The sequence below is a fragment of the Emys orbicularis genome, chromosome 10, assembly GCF_028017835.1.
Source record: "Emys orbicularis isolate rEmyOrb1 chromosome 10, rEmyOrb1.hap1, whole genome shotgun sequence".
NCBI classification, from domain to species: Eukaryota; Metazoa; Chordata; order Testudines; family Emydidae; genus Emys; species Emys orbicularis.
The window spans coordinates 14,919,627-14,933,758 of record NC_088692.1 but is presented as its reverse complement, the minus strand read 5'-3'; the positions used below and the strand labels follow the sequence as shown (position 1 = coordinate 14,933,758).

At 40.8% G+C, this 14,132-nt stretch overlaps 1 protein-coding gene across 1 annotated transcript in view; it reads left to right on the top strand.

The window, feature by feature from the left end:
- The window catches only part of TRRAP (transformation/transcription domain associated protein), a 153,623-nt gene that overhangs the window by 35,634 nt on the left and 103,857 nt on the right, over nt 1-14,132 (top strand). Inside the window, exons 22-28 of the mRNA XM_065412772.1 lie at nt 525-725; nt 3,896-4,047; nt 6,513-6,712; nt 9,343-9,560; nt 9,696-9,893; nt 10,562-10,822; nt 12,876-13,037. Coding sequence (XP_065268844.1) covers nt 525-725; nt 3,896-4,047; nt 6,513-6,712; nt 9,343-9,560; nt 9,696-9,893; nt 10,562-10,822; nt 12,876-13,037 — 1,392 coding nt within the window. The remainder of the gene's footprint in view (nt 1-524; nt 726-3,895; nt 4,048-6,512; nt 6,713-9,342; nt 9,561-9,695; nt 9,894-10,561; nt 10,823-12,875; nt 13,038-14,132) is intronic.

Sequence of the window (14,132 nt, the reverse complement as noted above, 5' to 3'; positions counted from 1 at the left end):
ATGCTACATTGTGTTTAAATTTGTCCATTTCCTCTCTAAAATGGGATGTTCTTCATCACATGCAGAAAAAGCTGAATATACCTTGCACTCCAAACATAGCATTTACTTTTCAAGCCCTATGTATATGGAGCTTCCTTATTAAGTAGCACACTAACCTAAATTTACTTCAGCCTCAGTGAGTCCTTGTGTTTTGTATATAATGCTTCCCTTCCAGTGTTAGCCATGAAATCTAAATTGTAATTGAGAACTGTACTGTTTCTTTGTAATATTGAGAAAAGCTAATACTACTTTTTAGAACCAGAAGTAAAAGACCAGCTGCTTAAATACAACATAATGGAAACATTTGATTTTCAAAAAGAGGAAATTCTTGTAATGTCTGGTAAGCTATTGGAGAGAGAGAGAGATTTTATTCACTGAGAGAAAAATAAATTTCTCTTATAGAAATGTGCAGGTTTAGTTAATAATATTTTGAAGCAACACTTTTCTCTAAATATAGCACGCTTAAACGTTTAAATTATCTGTAGGCTTTATGGCGTACATTACGCAATCCTGCTGACAGCATTTCTCATGTGGCTTATCGTGTCCTTGGTAAATTTGGTGGAAGTAACAGGAAGATGTTAAAGGAATCCCAGAAACTACAATACATAGTTACGGAAATTCAAGGACCCAGTATTACAGTAGAGTTTTCAGACTGTAAAGCCTCTATTCAGCTTCCAATGGAAAAGGTAAGCTCTTACCCTTTTTTTTTTCCTCATCAGTTTCCTTCCAGTAAAGTTTCTGCACTGTTCATATTTGCTTATGAAATATCCTCATTAAAACTCCTAGTACATATGCCAACAGCTTCAGTGATGAATTGTTGATGTCCTTAAACACATTTTTATTGAATTGATTATATAAGTGCCATAATGGATTCCTGATGCATTTAGCAGGGTTTATATATATATTTTTTTCAAACACATGGAAAACAATGAAAGGATTATTTTATTTTATACCATTGTATCTGGCCAAAGAGTTCATACTTAGCTTATTATTTCTTGGTCCATAAATCAGCTCTTCATTAGCAAATGAAATCAATTCATGTGTAAGTCTGTATTAGATTTTGTGGACAGGAAAATGCCCAAAGCTTGGTTGGCACAAATGGCATGCCCTCTGTGTGTGTGTGTGTGTGTGTGTGTGTGTGTGTGTGTGTTGTTTTTTTTATTATTATTATTATTATTATTTTTTATTTTTTTATTATTTCTCTCCCAATTCTCATAGTTTTGTATGGTCAGCTCAGGAGCTGAGTACTGGAACTTTCTAGTTTCTTTTCCTGCTGTTTTTTTAAATAGTAGAACCACACTAATATTAATGTAACTGTTTGAGATTTGAATGTGTACCAACCTCACTAATGCTGACTTCTGTCTAGCCTTCTAGAAAGCTGAATTTGCATGGTATCTAAAGGCTTTTATGTTTCACAGCTGTCTCTTCAATTACATGGAGCACTGGTCAACTTCTTAGAGTTGACCAGGAAACAAAACTATTTACAGTACGTTTAACCGGTGCTGAAAGTAAATGCTGTATTTTAGAAAATTTGGAATGAGCTGAAAACGTAAAAAATCCATCTTTCCTTTTAGTGCCCTGATGAGAAAAGTTCCACTTCAGTTGTCTGTGAGAACTCATTGTTCTTTTCATTGAGACCTTGATAAGATTGCTTAAAAGATGATAGAGCAGCTAGCTAATTCAGTAGATGAAAAGATGATTTTCCTTAGGGCTTGTCTTCACTACCTGCCTGGATCGGCGGGTAGAAATCGATCTCTCGGGGATCGAATTATTGCGTCTCGTCGGGACGCGACAATCGATCCCCGAATCGATGCGCGTACTCCACCAGCGCAGGTAGGAGTAAGCGCCGTCGACGGGGGAGCCGCGGCGGTCGATTTGCCGCCGTCCTCACAGCGGGGATAAGTCGGCTCGGATACGTCGAATTCAGCTATACTATTCGCGTAGCTGAATTTGCGTATCTTAAATCGATCCCTCCCCCTAGTGCAGACCTAGCCTTAGAAAGAAACAAAATATCCCTTTGTCTGTAGCAAAAGGGCCTTAAAAGGTCATTTTTTTATCTACCTAATCTCATATTAACTGTTTAAGCATGGATGATTGGATTTCATTTTACAATCAGTTAAGCAATGAAATTTCTTATTTCATGCCCCCCAAATGAATTTTCCACATGAGTCACATTTGATGCATGTCTGTCTTCTATTTGGGTGTGCTTTTCCGTTTCAGGGAAGGATGTAATATAAAGTATGTGCACTTATTAAGGTTTAAGTATAAAATATATAAGACCTGCTCTTAAGAGACAACTTCAAGTATCCTCAAATGTCTTGAGTACAGTTCTTCTTAGGAGTTGCTTAACACAGGTTTTAGAATGTATGATGTAAAAACTTTGTGTATTGTGTGGAAAAAGGAACAAATCATCTATGAAGAGAGAATCTGCGCGCGCACACACACTCACAGAGCAGTGTTGCCCCTAATTTTGCCCACTCATGCAGAATGAATTTTGTTGTGTCACACATCACCTCCATCTCCTTCGTATTAGTGTACATAACAAAATTCATGTGGTGGGGTTGGGGCCGAGGGGTTCGGAGTGTGGGAGGGGGCTCAGGGCTGGGGTAGGGGGTTGGGGTGTGTGGGCTCTGGGGTGGGGATGAGGGGTTTGGGCTGCAGGAGGGTGCTCTGGGGCTACGGCGGGAAGAGAGGACTCCCCCCAGCCCTCTCTCCCTGCAGCAGCACCTGGGCTGGGGGGGAGAGGCACCTCTCTCTGCTGTGGGAGCTCTGGGGCTGCAGGATAGCTGCCTCTGCCCCAGCAGGTGGGGAGATCTGCCCTCGCTGGTCTGCTTTGGCTGTGCCTGGGGCTGGGTCAGTGTTGGGTCGGGCTGTGCCGCCCCGGTGGGATCCAGACTGATCCGGCTGCGGCTGGGTCCAGGTGGCTTGGGCTGCGCTACCCCGGCAGGTCTGGGACACAGGCTGAGTTGGGGTTGTGGGAAGGGTACCCGGACCGCGGCAGGTTGGGGGTTTGGGGAGGGGCGCCACGGCAGGTCCCTGGGCGGGTTCCCTGAGAGCCTGTGCGATGCTAAATAGGCTGCTTCCCAGCCATGCAGCTTACAGGGAATTTTTACTTACACACACCCACACCATTTTATAGCCAGCATATGTGGGGAATTATGTGCAGTAAGTACTGCTGGAGGGAAGAGACAAAGTGTTTACATGGGGAGTGGGGGAAGGAAGGAATAAATCTTCCATGATGTAGAGCCCTGCAAATCTGTGCATATCTGCATCTGTGGATGTGGTTGTATTAATAGAATCATAGAAGATTAGGGTTGAAAGAGACCTCAGGAGGTCATCTAGTCCAACCCCCTGCTCAAAGCAGGACCAAACCCAACTAAATCATCCTAGCCAGGGCTTTGCCAAGCCGGGCCTTAAAAACTTCTAAAGATGGAGATTCCACCACCTCCCTAGGTAACCATCTTTTTACCAGCTTTACGTATCTGATGCAGATCCAAATTTTTACATCTGCACAGAGCTCTAACAGTAAGGCTGTTGGTGTGGGTGCACATGCGGCTATATATAATGGGTGGAATGCAGATAGCAGGAAATTGTTGTGGATGCGGATGAAATTTTTGTATCCATGATGTACTCAGAGCTTCCCATTCACATGAAACCAGAATAAACATAACAATTTCAAGTTTGCTCAAGTCTATGTACATTATGCAGAAATTTGACATTTTTAACTTGAGAGGTTTGAAGAGTAGCAGAAGTAGTATTTAGGCTTGTAAGGGTACCTAAGTCACTTATTTATTATATGGCAACATGATTAACCAGTGCTCAGTTGATGATGATGATGTCTTATTTTTCATTTCAGGCAATTGAGACTGCTCTGGACTGCTTGAAGAGTGCTAACACAGAGCCATATTATCGGAGGCAGGCTTGGGAAGTGATCAAGTGTTTCTTGGTAGCCATGATGAGCCTGGATGATAATAAACATGCTTTATATCAGCTCCTTGCACATCCCAAGTATGATGATCCTTGAAAGCATTTATATTTATGTAAAATGTGAACTGTCCATAGAATACTATAATTTTGAGACCGAAATTAATCATTGAGTCTATACAATGCACATCCACTGTGGGATTGTTACCTGCAGTTTGCTTTCTGGTACTTAATCCTGTTTTTGTTTTAAATGTCCAAAGCCTGGGGCCTCCCTTCTCTTGAGGGACAGTTCTAGAATTTTGTTTTATTTACCATAGATGATGGATGGTAGTTTCTTGACACTTCTTCCTTACCCCTAGCCAAAAAAAAAAAAAAAGTTTGGGGAGAGACTGGGGGGTCAGTTTGGTAAGTTAGGAGATGATTTAAGACAATTTGTGTGTCCTATTGGTGAATTGTTGGTTGGAATATTCCAGAATTTTGAGGTTCAGAATTCCAGATAATGGTCAAAGCTCTATAGTAGAATCTGATATCCTATCTTAGTGATTAAGTATTTTAAAGTGATTTTGGCACAATATCATCATTTTAAACTGTCAACACTTTGGCACACGGAACAGTTATTTTTTTCAGAAAGCTGGATAAATTTTTGCTATGTAAATTCTTTAATATAGAAACAGATTTTTGTTCTGCTTTCAATATAACAGGTCTTCCTGGCAGACCAGTAACCTCTCTTCTTGCATTGTGCCTAATCTCTGCCTCCATGTGGGAGCTTGCATGCTTATACCCTTCTCCCTTCCCTCTCTTCCTCCCTCCCCCCTTTCCTCCCCCACCCAATTTCTGTCAAAGAAAGCCATGTACTTGGGATGGCTGAATCTGGGTTCATGTTTAAGGTAGAGGAGGATACTAGAGGCTGACATAGACCTGTCTACACTTGTAGTAGTATGTAGGGTATCTGTAGCTACACACTGCTGTGAAGGGCAGGCTACATCCACACTCACTGTGGTGTGTAGATACACATGGCAGTAAAAGTCTGTGGCAGGTGAGGGAGGCTGGGGGGAAAGGCTCCGGCAGCAGGGAGCTGCCAAAGCCTTTCCCTGCTGCCTCCCTTCTCCCAGAGACTTTCACTATGGCGAGGAAAGGCTCTGCTGGTGGGGAGCTGCAGGAGCCTTTTCTCTGTGAAGTAAAAAGCTCCAACGGCTCCCCTCTAGCAAAGCCTTTGTTCACCTAGTGAAAGGCTCTAGGAGGAGGGAGGCAGCAGGAGGCATGGGAGTTACCCTACACTGCTTGGGCATGTAGAGGGCTGTATGTTCTCTAACATTCCGGTGTGAAGGTCACTCTGCTTTACTCTGTGTGCCTAAGTTGTGCCTCAGCATCTACACTGCTGTTTATACCTGTACTAGCTGGTGTGCTGTATCTGTACTCCACATGCCACTGCAAGTGTAGACATACCAACAGGGGTAGATGATGGAAGGTGAATCAGATGATGGATAGGAATGGGGCCAGAGTCATCAAACAATCTCCTACCTAGTAATCTGTATACTAAGACAATCCCTTCCCCATTATGCATACCCACTTTCTGCACCTCCTGGGAAAAGTCTCCTCCTTCCAGCTGTGTGTCAGATTGCCCTTCTTCCTTCTCCACAGTTGCCAAACAAAACCCTTATGTTTGCTTTCTTTTCTCCTCCCTTAACAGCTCTAATGGAAGGCTTCCTATTAGGGGCTGCTTAACTCTTAATATTTTTCTATGCAATTTAAAAATAAAATTAAGTGTTTTGTTCTGGACAAAAGCATGAGTGGAAAAAGCAGTGTAGTTAGACATTCAATCAGTGTGTTCTGTGGAAATATAAAACCTTTTTAATAAAGTTGATCTTGGAAAATACCAGGTATTTGCCTGAGCTGGGGTTTGTTAAATTAAGCAGTTGCTTTTCTAGGTAGTTTGGTTAAAGTAGTTTAAGTTTAAATCACTGATAATAAAATCATTGCATTTAAGTTACTTTTGCCATCTGTGTGCATAATCTATATGTTACATTGATTCCCTCAGTGCAAATAATATGTAGCTAAAAAGCACGATTGTTTTTATAATGATGTAATGTATTTTAGATTTGACATAAATGTAACTTTTAAAAAGTCTATCTGGACTTTGAAGCAAATAGGTTTTATTGGGCAGTGAATTAATAGATAAATAACATTTCAGACCTTAAAGATCAAAATCAAATGTCATCTTACTTAATAAAATAAAAGTGTGAAAATATCAAAAATGCCATTCTATAATTGAATTCCACTGTGATGCCTGTATACATATTATTTGGAATGTGTGTGGCCTCTTCTGAACCACTGGCTTTAAATGTTCATGATGAAATTGAGCCATCCATCATGTTGCCAGTGGTTGCCAAAATTACAATGGATTAAATGAACTGATCTGGCTTTATCAGAATGAGGGGGTGGGGGTTAGAAGTCAGGAACAAACTGTAAATTAAGTCCTTGATGGTCATGGTTGAACTGTTGGCATGGTAGTTTAGGATTATAATATAGATATAATTTTGTCTTTTCAGCTTTACTGAGAAGTCCATACCCAGTGTAATTATTTCACATCGGTACAAAGCACAGGATACTCCTGCCCGTAAAACATTTGAACAGGCATTGACAGGTGCCTTCATGTCAGCAGTCATCAAAGATCTGCGACCTAGTGCTCTGCCTTTTGTAGCCAGCCTAATTCGCCATTACACAATGGTGGCAGTAGCTCAGCAATGTGGTGAGTAAATGCAGAATAGAAATGTCATGAACTGTCGGGGGTTAAGGAGAAGAAAGTTTTAGTCTTTTGCAATAAATTATTGCATAAAAAAGGGCAAAAAATTGAAGTTGGTTACATTAAGTTCTTAGTTTTGTTTCTTAATTATATTATTGTTACAACACCTATTTGAATATGCTTACTCTTTCTCTTCTGTTACTTAACTGTTTCAACTTTTAAAAAAATACTTACAAAACTATCGCTTACAAAACTATTTTTTAAAAGTTGAAACAAAGTTATAACAATGATATTTTTAAAATAGACAAAAATCAAACACAATGAAATGTGCACAAGTTATAACTAAACAGACCACTTTTGAAAACTCTGAGCTATGTATATTTTTGATATCAACCGATGTAGAATGCATTTGTAACCTTAAATGCAAAATTTTTGTTATAGACTTCCCAACATGGGGGGAGGGAGGGGGTAGAATTTGGGTACATTTTCTTTTGTTTTCTTTTAATTTTTGAAGGACCAGAAAAGGAATTGTGTAAATAAGAAGAGTAATGCAGTATCTTTCACTTATAAAATGTAACTTAATAAACCTTGGTTTGTACCTTTTTATATAGTTCAAGTGATGGGGGAAAAAAAGAGATGCCGTAAGCTAATGCTTCATAGAATCATAGAATCATAGAATCATAGAATATCAGGGTTGGAAGGGACCTCAAGAGGTCATCTAGTCCAACCCCCTGCTCAAAGCAGGACCAATTCCCAACTAAATCATCCCAGCCAGGGCTTTGTCAAGCCGGGCCTTAAAAACCTCCAAGGAAGGAGACTCCACCACCTCCCTAGGTAACGCATTCCAGTGCTTCACCACCCTCCTAGTGAAATAGTGTTTCCTAATATCCAACCTGGACCTCCCCCACTGCAACTTGAGACCATTGCTCCTTGTTCTGTCATCTGCCACCACTGAGAACAGCCGAACTCCATCCTCTTTGGAACCTCCCTTCAGGTAGTTGAAGGCTGCTATCAAATCCCCCCTCATTCTTCTCTTCTGGAGACTAAACAATCCCAGTTCCCTCAGCCTCTCCTCATAACTCATGTGCTCCAGACCCCTAATCATTTTTGTTGCCCTCCGCTGGACTCTTTCCAATTTTTCCACATCCTTCTTGTAGTGTGGGGCCCAAAATTGAACACAGTATTCCAGATGAGGCCTCACCAATGTCGAATAAAGGGGAACGATCACATTCCTCGATCTGCTGGCAATGCCCCTACTTATACAGCCCAAAATGCCGTTAGCCTTCTTGGCAACAAGAGCACACTGTTGACTCATATCCAGCTTCTCGTCCACTGTGACCCCTAGGTCCTTTTCTGCAGAACTGCTACCTAGCCATTCGGTCCCTAGTCTGTAGCAGTGCATGGGATTCTTCCGTCCTAAGTGCAGGACTCTGCACTTATCCTTGTTGAACCTCATCAGGTTTTTTTTGGCCCAATCCTCTAATTTGTCTAGGTCCCTCTGTATCCGATCCCTACCCTCTAGTGTATCTACCACGCCTCCTAGTTTAGTGTCATCTGCAAACTTGCTGAGAGTGCAGTCCACACCATCCTCCAGATCATTAATAAAGATATTAAACAAAACCGGCCCCAGGACCGACCCTTGGGGCACTCCGCTTGAAACCGGCTGCCAACTAGACATGGAGCCATTGATCACTACCCGTTGAGCCCGACGATCTAGCCAGCTTTCTATCCACCTTACAGTCCATTCATCCAGCCCATATTTCTTTAACTTGGCGGCAAGAATACTGTGGGAGACTGTGTCAAAAGCTTTGCTAAAGTCAAGGAATAACACATCCACTGCTTTCCCCTCATCCACAGAGCCAGTTATCTCATCATAGAAGGCAATTAGGTTAGTCAGGCACGACTTCCCTTTGGTGAATCCATGCTGACTGTTCCTGATCACTTTCCTCTCCTCTAAGTGTTTCATAATTGATTCCTTGAGGACCTGTTCCATGATTTTTCCAGGGACTGAGGTGAGGCTGACTGGCCTGTAGTTCCCCGGATCCTCCTTCTTCCCTTTTTTAAAGATGGGCACTACATTAGCCTTTTTCCAGTCATCCGGGACCTCCCCCGATCGCCATGAGTTTTCAAAAATAATGGCTAATGGCTCTGCAATCTCATCCGCCAACTCCTTTAGCACCCTCGGATGCAGCGCATCCGGCCCCATGGACTTGTGCACATCCAGTTTTTCTAAATAGTCCCGAACCACTTCTTTCTCCACATAGGGCTGGTCACCTTCTCCCCATATTGTGCTGCCCAGTGCAGCAGTCTGGGAGCTGACCTTGTTTGTGAAGACAGAGGCAAAAAAATCATTGAGATACTTCAAGATACTTAAATGTAATTTTACTTTAATATTCTTAGTTTATGTACTTCACTATGAAATTAAGTCACCGAATTAAAGGCAAGAAAATATTTCAAATAAGTTTTCATTTAAAAACTAAAAAAATTATGACCATTCATTTACATGCAAATAGTCATAGTTTTCACTAGTTTTGCAATGGGTTGATCAGCGAAGATCGGAAGATCTAACTTAAAGATTGTTAATGCTGAAGTATCTATTATTTGTTCTTTTTTCCCCCCTCCAATGTAAATTGTAGGCCCTTTTTTGCTGCAGTGCTATCAGGTTGGAAGCCAGTCCAGCACAGCCATGTTTCACAGTGAAGAAAATGGATCAAAAGGAATGGATCCTTTGGTACTTATTGATGCCATAGCCATCTGTATGGCATATGAGGAGAAGGAGCTCTGCAAGATAGGGGAAGTGGCTCTAGCTGTGATATTCGATGTTGCAAGCATTATTCTGGGTTCGAAGGAAAGGGTAATATAATCTTTAATTGTTTAGTTTTAGCCTGTTTAATAGTGCACTTGAACGCTTTAAAATTGGGAATGGGATGTGCTGATTGAATTAAATAATAAATAATTGACAGTTTTTTATTTTTTATTTTATTTTTAGGCTTGTCAGCTTCCTTTGTTTTCATACATTGTGGAGCGTTTATGTGCTTGCTGTTATGAACAAGCTTGGTATGCTAAACTAGGAGGTGTGGTGTCCATTAAATTCCTCATGGAACGACTGCCTTTAATTTGGGTCCTCCAGAACCAGCAGACTTTCCTCAAGGCACTGCTATTTGTCATGATGGACCTAACTGGAGAGGTATTTAATGTATGGATGATTTCAATGAGTGTTTGGGAACTTCATATGTTAAATTTATACAAACTAAACTCTTGCTAATCTGACTCTTTTATTACTTAAAAGTAAAAGTTTAGTATACCCGTAACAGTTGTTGAATGTGTTCGTCTTTTTATTTGAACCTAGTGAAGATCTCAAGCACATTGGGTCAAATTTAGCTCTGGTTTTATTGGTTACAACTCCACTGAAGTTGTTGGAATTGCTTACCTCTGAGTTAAATTTGACCTACAGACTTCTAATCAACAAAATAAATTAAATATGCTGTGATTTGAGTGGACAAACATTATTTTTCTTCATTTTAAACTCTACTTCTGGTAAAATGTGTATCTTGCTACCGATCAGCTTTAATGTAGTTCTTGTTTAGTAGTAGATGCTTAGAGAATAGAGTTCTTGACCTTTTCTGAAACCTGAATTGTTCACTGGCCAAGCTATCAGGGTGTTCTCGCTTTAGGATTTCATTTATGAAATTGCATAGCACTCTACTTTGCTATCTTTGGATGAAAGGTGGAAAAGGTTAAAAAGGTGTGTTAACTTTAAATTTCTGGCAGAATAGCCATTCATAACTGAACATAGTGTTTGTAAAGGTCGCTAATCTGCATAACAGCAGCACTAACAAATCCGTGACTTCTTAGGTTTCCAATGGAGCCGTTGCTATGGCAAAGACCACACTAGAACAGCTTTTGATTAGATGTGCCACTCCTTTAAAAGATGAAGAAAAAACAGAAGAAATCCTAGCAGCACAGGAAAAGTCTTTCCATCATGTGACACATGACCTGGTTCGAGAAGTAACCTCTCCAAACTCCACTGTAAGAAAGCAAGCCATGCATTCATTGCAAGTGCTTGCACAGGTCACTGGGAAAAGTGTTACTGTGATTATGGAGCCACATAAAGAGGTGAGGTTATCACAAAGGGGATTCATTGAGACACCGAAGTATGTTAAAATAGCTTAAGGTTTTTGTTTTGCAAAATGCTTTTTGAAAGGGTTTTCACACTATTGAAACAAGCTCTAAAGTGCTATTAATTTTGGATATTTTTCATATGGCTTTCATGATAGCAGTCCAGGATAATAGCTTTCCCTATACTAATGTTCCGGTGGTGCAATGAGTCACTGAAGCTAACTTTCTCTGAAGCCTACTTTTCAGGCTATTTTTTTCCCCAAGAGGTGAGTTTGTAAGGGTTTGTCACTCCCCATAGGAAGGTGATAGTTGGTTTGCACAGTCTTTTGTGGTATAGTTTACAGTTCTAAAACTTCATTGTTAAACTGAATATTTTAGTACATTTTAAAAGCCTTTAATGTGGTAAAGAGGCAACCAAGCTGTATAGGCTCACCACTTGCACCTACTTGGGGCTTGGCATGGCGTGGCAGCTCACTCTCTGCTGGGCTTTGCTGCTGCTGGCTGTCCCACCTCTGTTGCAGCCTGCCTCTTTCCGTGACTTGGTTTGTCGGCCAGGGTCGCTTCAAAGTCTCTCCCCTTTCAGGGTAGTCCATAAACAAAAAGCAAGGGGAATTAACACAAATAAACTGAGTTAGCAAGAGGGGGGGGGGGAATGACTCCCTCTTAGAGTGTATCGGGATCAGGCAGTCCCTTCCTTCAGTGAGGGTTCTTCAGGTAGTGGTTGTTGTGGAAGTTCTTGCTGTCAATTGCCCTTTCCTCAGGAGCTGAGGGTTGATCTGTTTTCTTCCCTGCTCTGCTGGTCTGCCCACAAGTGAGCTGTTTTTGCTTCTCTTTTAACTTCTCCTCCAGCCTGTGCATGTCTTGCAGGTGTGGCAGGGTGGAACTGGCTGAGCCCAGAGCAGCCCCTTAACGCCTTGTTGTCCAGTGTGGTTTGTATAGCCCATCACACAAGCCAACCTACTTTGTTAGGTTTTATTGGTCTAAGCACATTTCAAAGTTGGACTGTTGTTCGGATTTGTATATATAGATATATAGTGTCTGGCTGTTAGGGCAGAATCAGTGAAATATATTTTACTCCGGTTAATTTAGTTCCTGAAATTGTAGAGTAGGCCTTGTCCCATCCTTTGGGTACAAGCTGAAGACTGGATCTCATGTTACCCTCCACACAGGGTCCATACAGACTTTGATGTGCCTCTCCCCACCCACCCCCTCAATGTTAAATTCCCCAAAGTTTGCATGCAGGCACAAATCACCTTTTTTGTCCACTTAGAAGATAATGACATGGGATCCCTCAAAAACCTTGTCAAGTGGGCTTTCGATAGGCCAAAAGGATCTGCACAGGATCTCCTCTTACAACAAGAGACCTTCGTATTGTAATTCAGACATGTAACAGGGACGACATCTAATAATGGCAATTAGTCAGAATCTCACAGGTAGATACGGGGTAGATAAGTGAGACTAAGAGGCTGATGTAATAACCCACCAGTAAGTGAGTATTTCCATACATTCTGACATTTTAGGATCTGACAGTATTCTAATTGCGTGACCTAAAACATGTTTTATCCTTAAATCTCTGAATTTTCTGTGACTTTAGACATCTTTTTTTATATCTACAGGGTTCTAATAATGTTTTAAAAGAATATAGATCCATTTACAGCCTTTACTATCTTGACAAAGTTTTTTGTCTAGGGGTGCGTTTTTAATGTTTTCAGTTTTGTGCAGATCTTCGTCTTTTCATATGAAACATGTAACCGTTACTGTTGCTCAGTTGGTCAAAAATAGTCATGATGACAAAAAGCTAATCGTTCCATAAAAAATAAGAAAATATTAGTTAAAAATAGGAATATGTAATGGCCTGTTAAGCAAATTAATGTGAATGACATTGGCTCAAGGAAATCTTTTTCAGCTCAGTGATTTCTAAACAGATATTGTGAGAGAGCCATAATGAGAGGGATAGAAACATGAGCAAAGCTGATCTCCTCTTAATAGACTATTTATATAATCATGTATGCCCTGTAATCAAGATGCTATGCTAAATGATATTTTGTAGGTTCTCCAAGACATGGTTCCTCCAAAAAAGCACTTACTTAGGCATCAGCCTGCAAATGCCCAGATTGGGCTCATGGAGGGGAACACATTTTGCACAACTCTGCAGCCCCGACTGTTTACAATGGATCTAAATGTTGTGGAACACAAGGTTTTCTACACCGAGGTACTTACCTTTTTGTACATTCTGACATTTCAAACTGAAGGTATTTATATTATATCCTATAGCAATGATCTAAGCACTGACAATATTAATAGGGACAATGGAAATGAACATACAGCATGCACAGAAATGCTGCATGTTGAGGCTCACCCTGCCATTTGTGGGTATCAATATTTTCTGCTGAATTTAAGCTTTCATTTAAAAAAAAAAAAAACTTTTTGGTTCTCAATGAGAATATAATCTTTGAAATGTGAACTGATGAAGGGCTGTCTGCCTGCATCTGCAAATTAAAACTATAGCTTTGAGAAGTGTGGAGTGTTCTTAATGTCAGTGAGGTAGGTGTTTAAACTAATACTGAAAGTTCACAGTTTTAACTGTTTCAGGCCTTGTTTATACACACTGTTCACATTGATTAACAAAATTGGTGCAACCCCCTAGCATATATGCAGTTATATTAATTTTAAAGTGTTTATTGGTTTAATTTATATTGGTGACTGCTTTAACTGAATTTGATTATAAATTTGTGTGTAGATCAGCCTTCGGTACTGATTTCTGTTTTAGAAACATCCACCTAATTTTCTTAGAGTGTAGTTGCATATTTTTTAAAAGTACGTTCCACTGAAATAAATCTGCAAGTTTAAAAATAAAGATAACTGAATGTTCTATCGGAACTGTGAGACAGTCCCCAGTGTTCTGGACTTTCTCAATGTCTCAGGACTGACCTTAGTTTCAATATAATTGTCTAGCTGCCTGGTGGTCCATTCCTTACTCTGCAATGCCCCAACACACTTCTTGCTTGGGAAGGGTCCCCGACACCAAACTTGCACAATAGAGAGGCACGCTGGTGGCGCATCTAGACAGATGCGGCCCATATTTCCTCTTTACGATAGGGAGGAGGCTGCAGGGTGTCTCTGCAGTGGAAGAGAAGAGGCTAAAAAGCCAAGTATAGTAAGTGGCACTCTTTTCCTCCTCTAGGTATTAAGTACTATCCTCTCACCTCCTTAGACCCTCCTGCACTCAAGGACAAAATCCCTCCGCCACCAAAAATATTTTCTGCTTCCTGGATTAACCTCCTTCCTCGGTCTTCAAAAACTCACT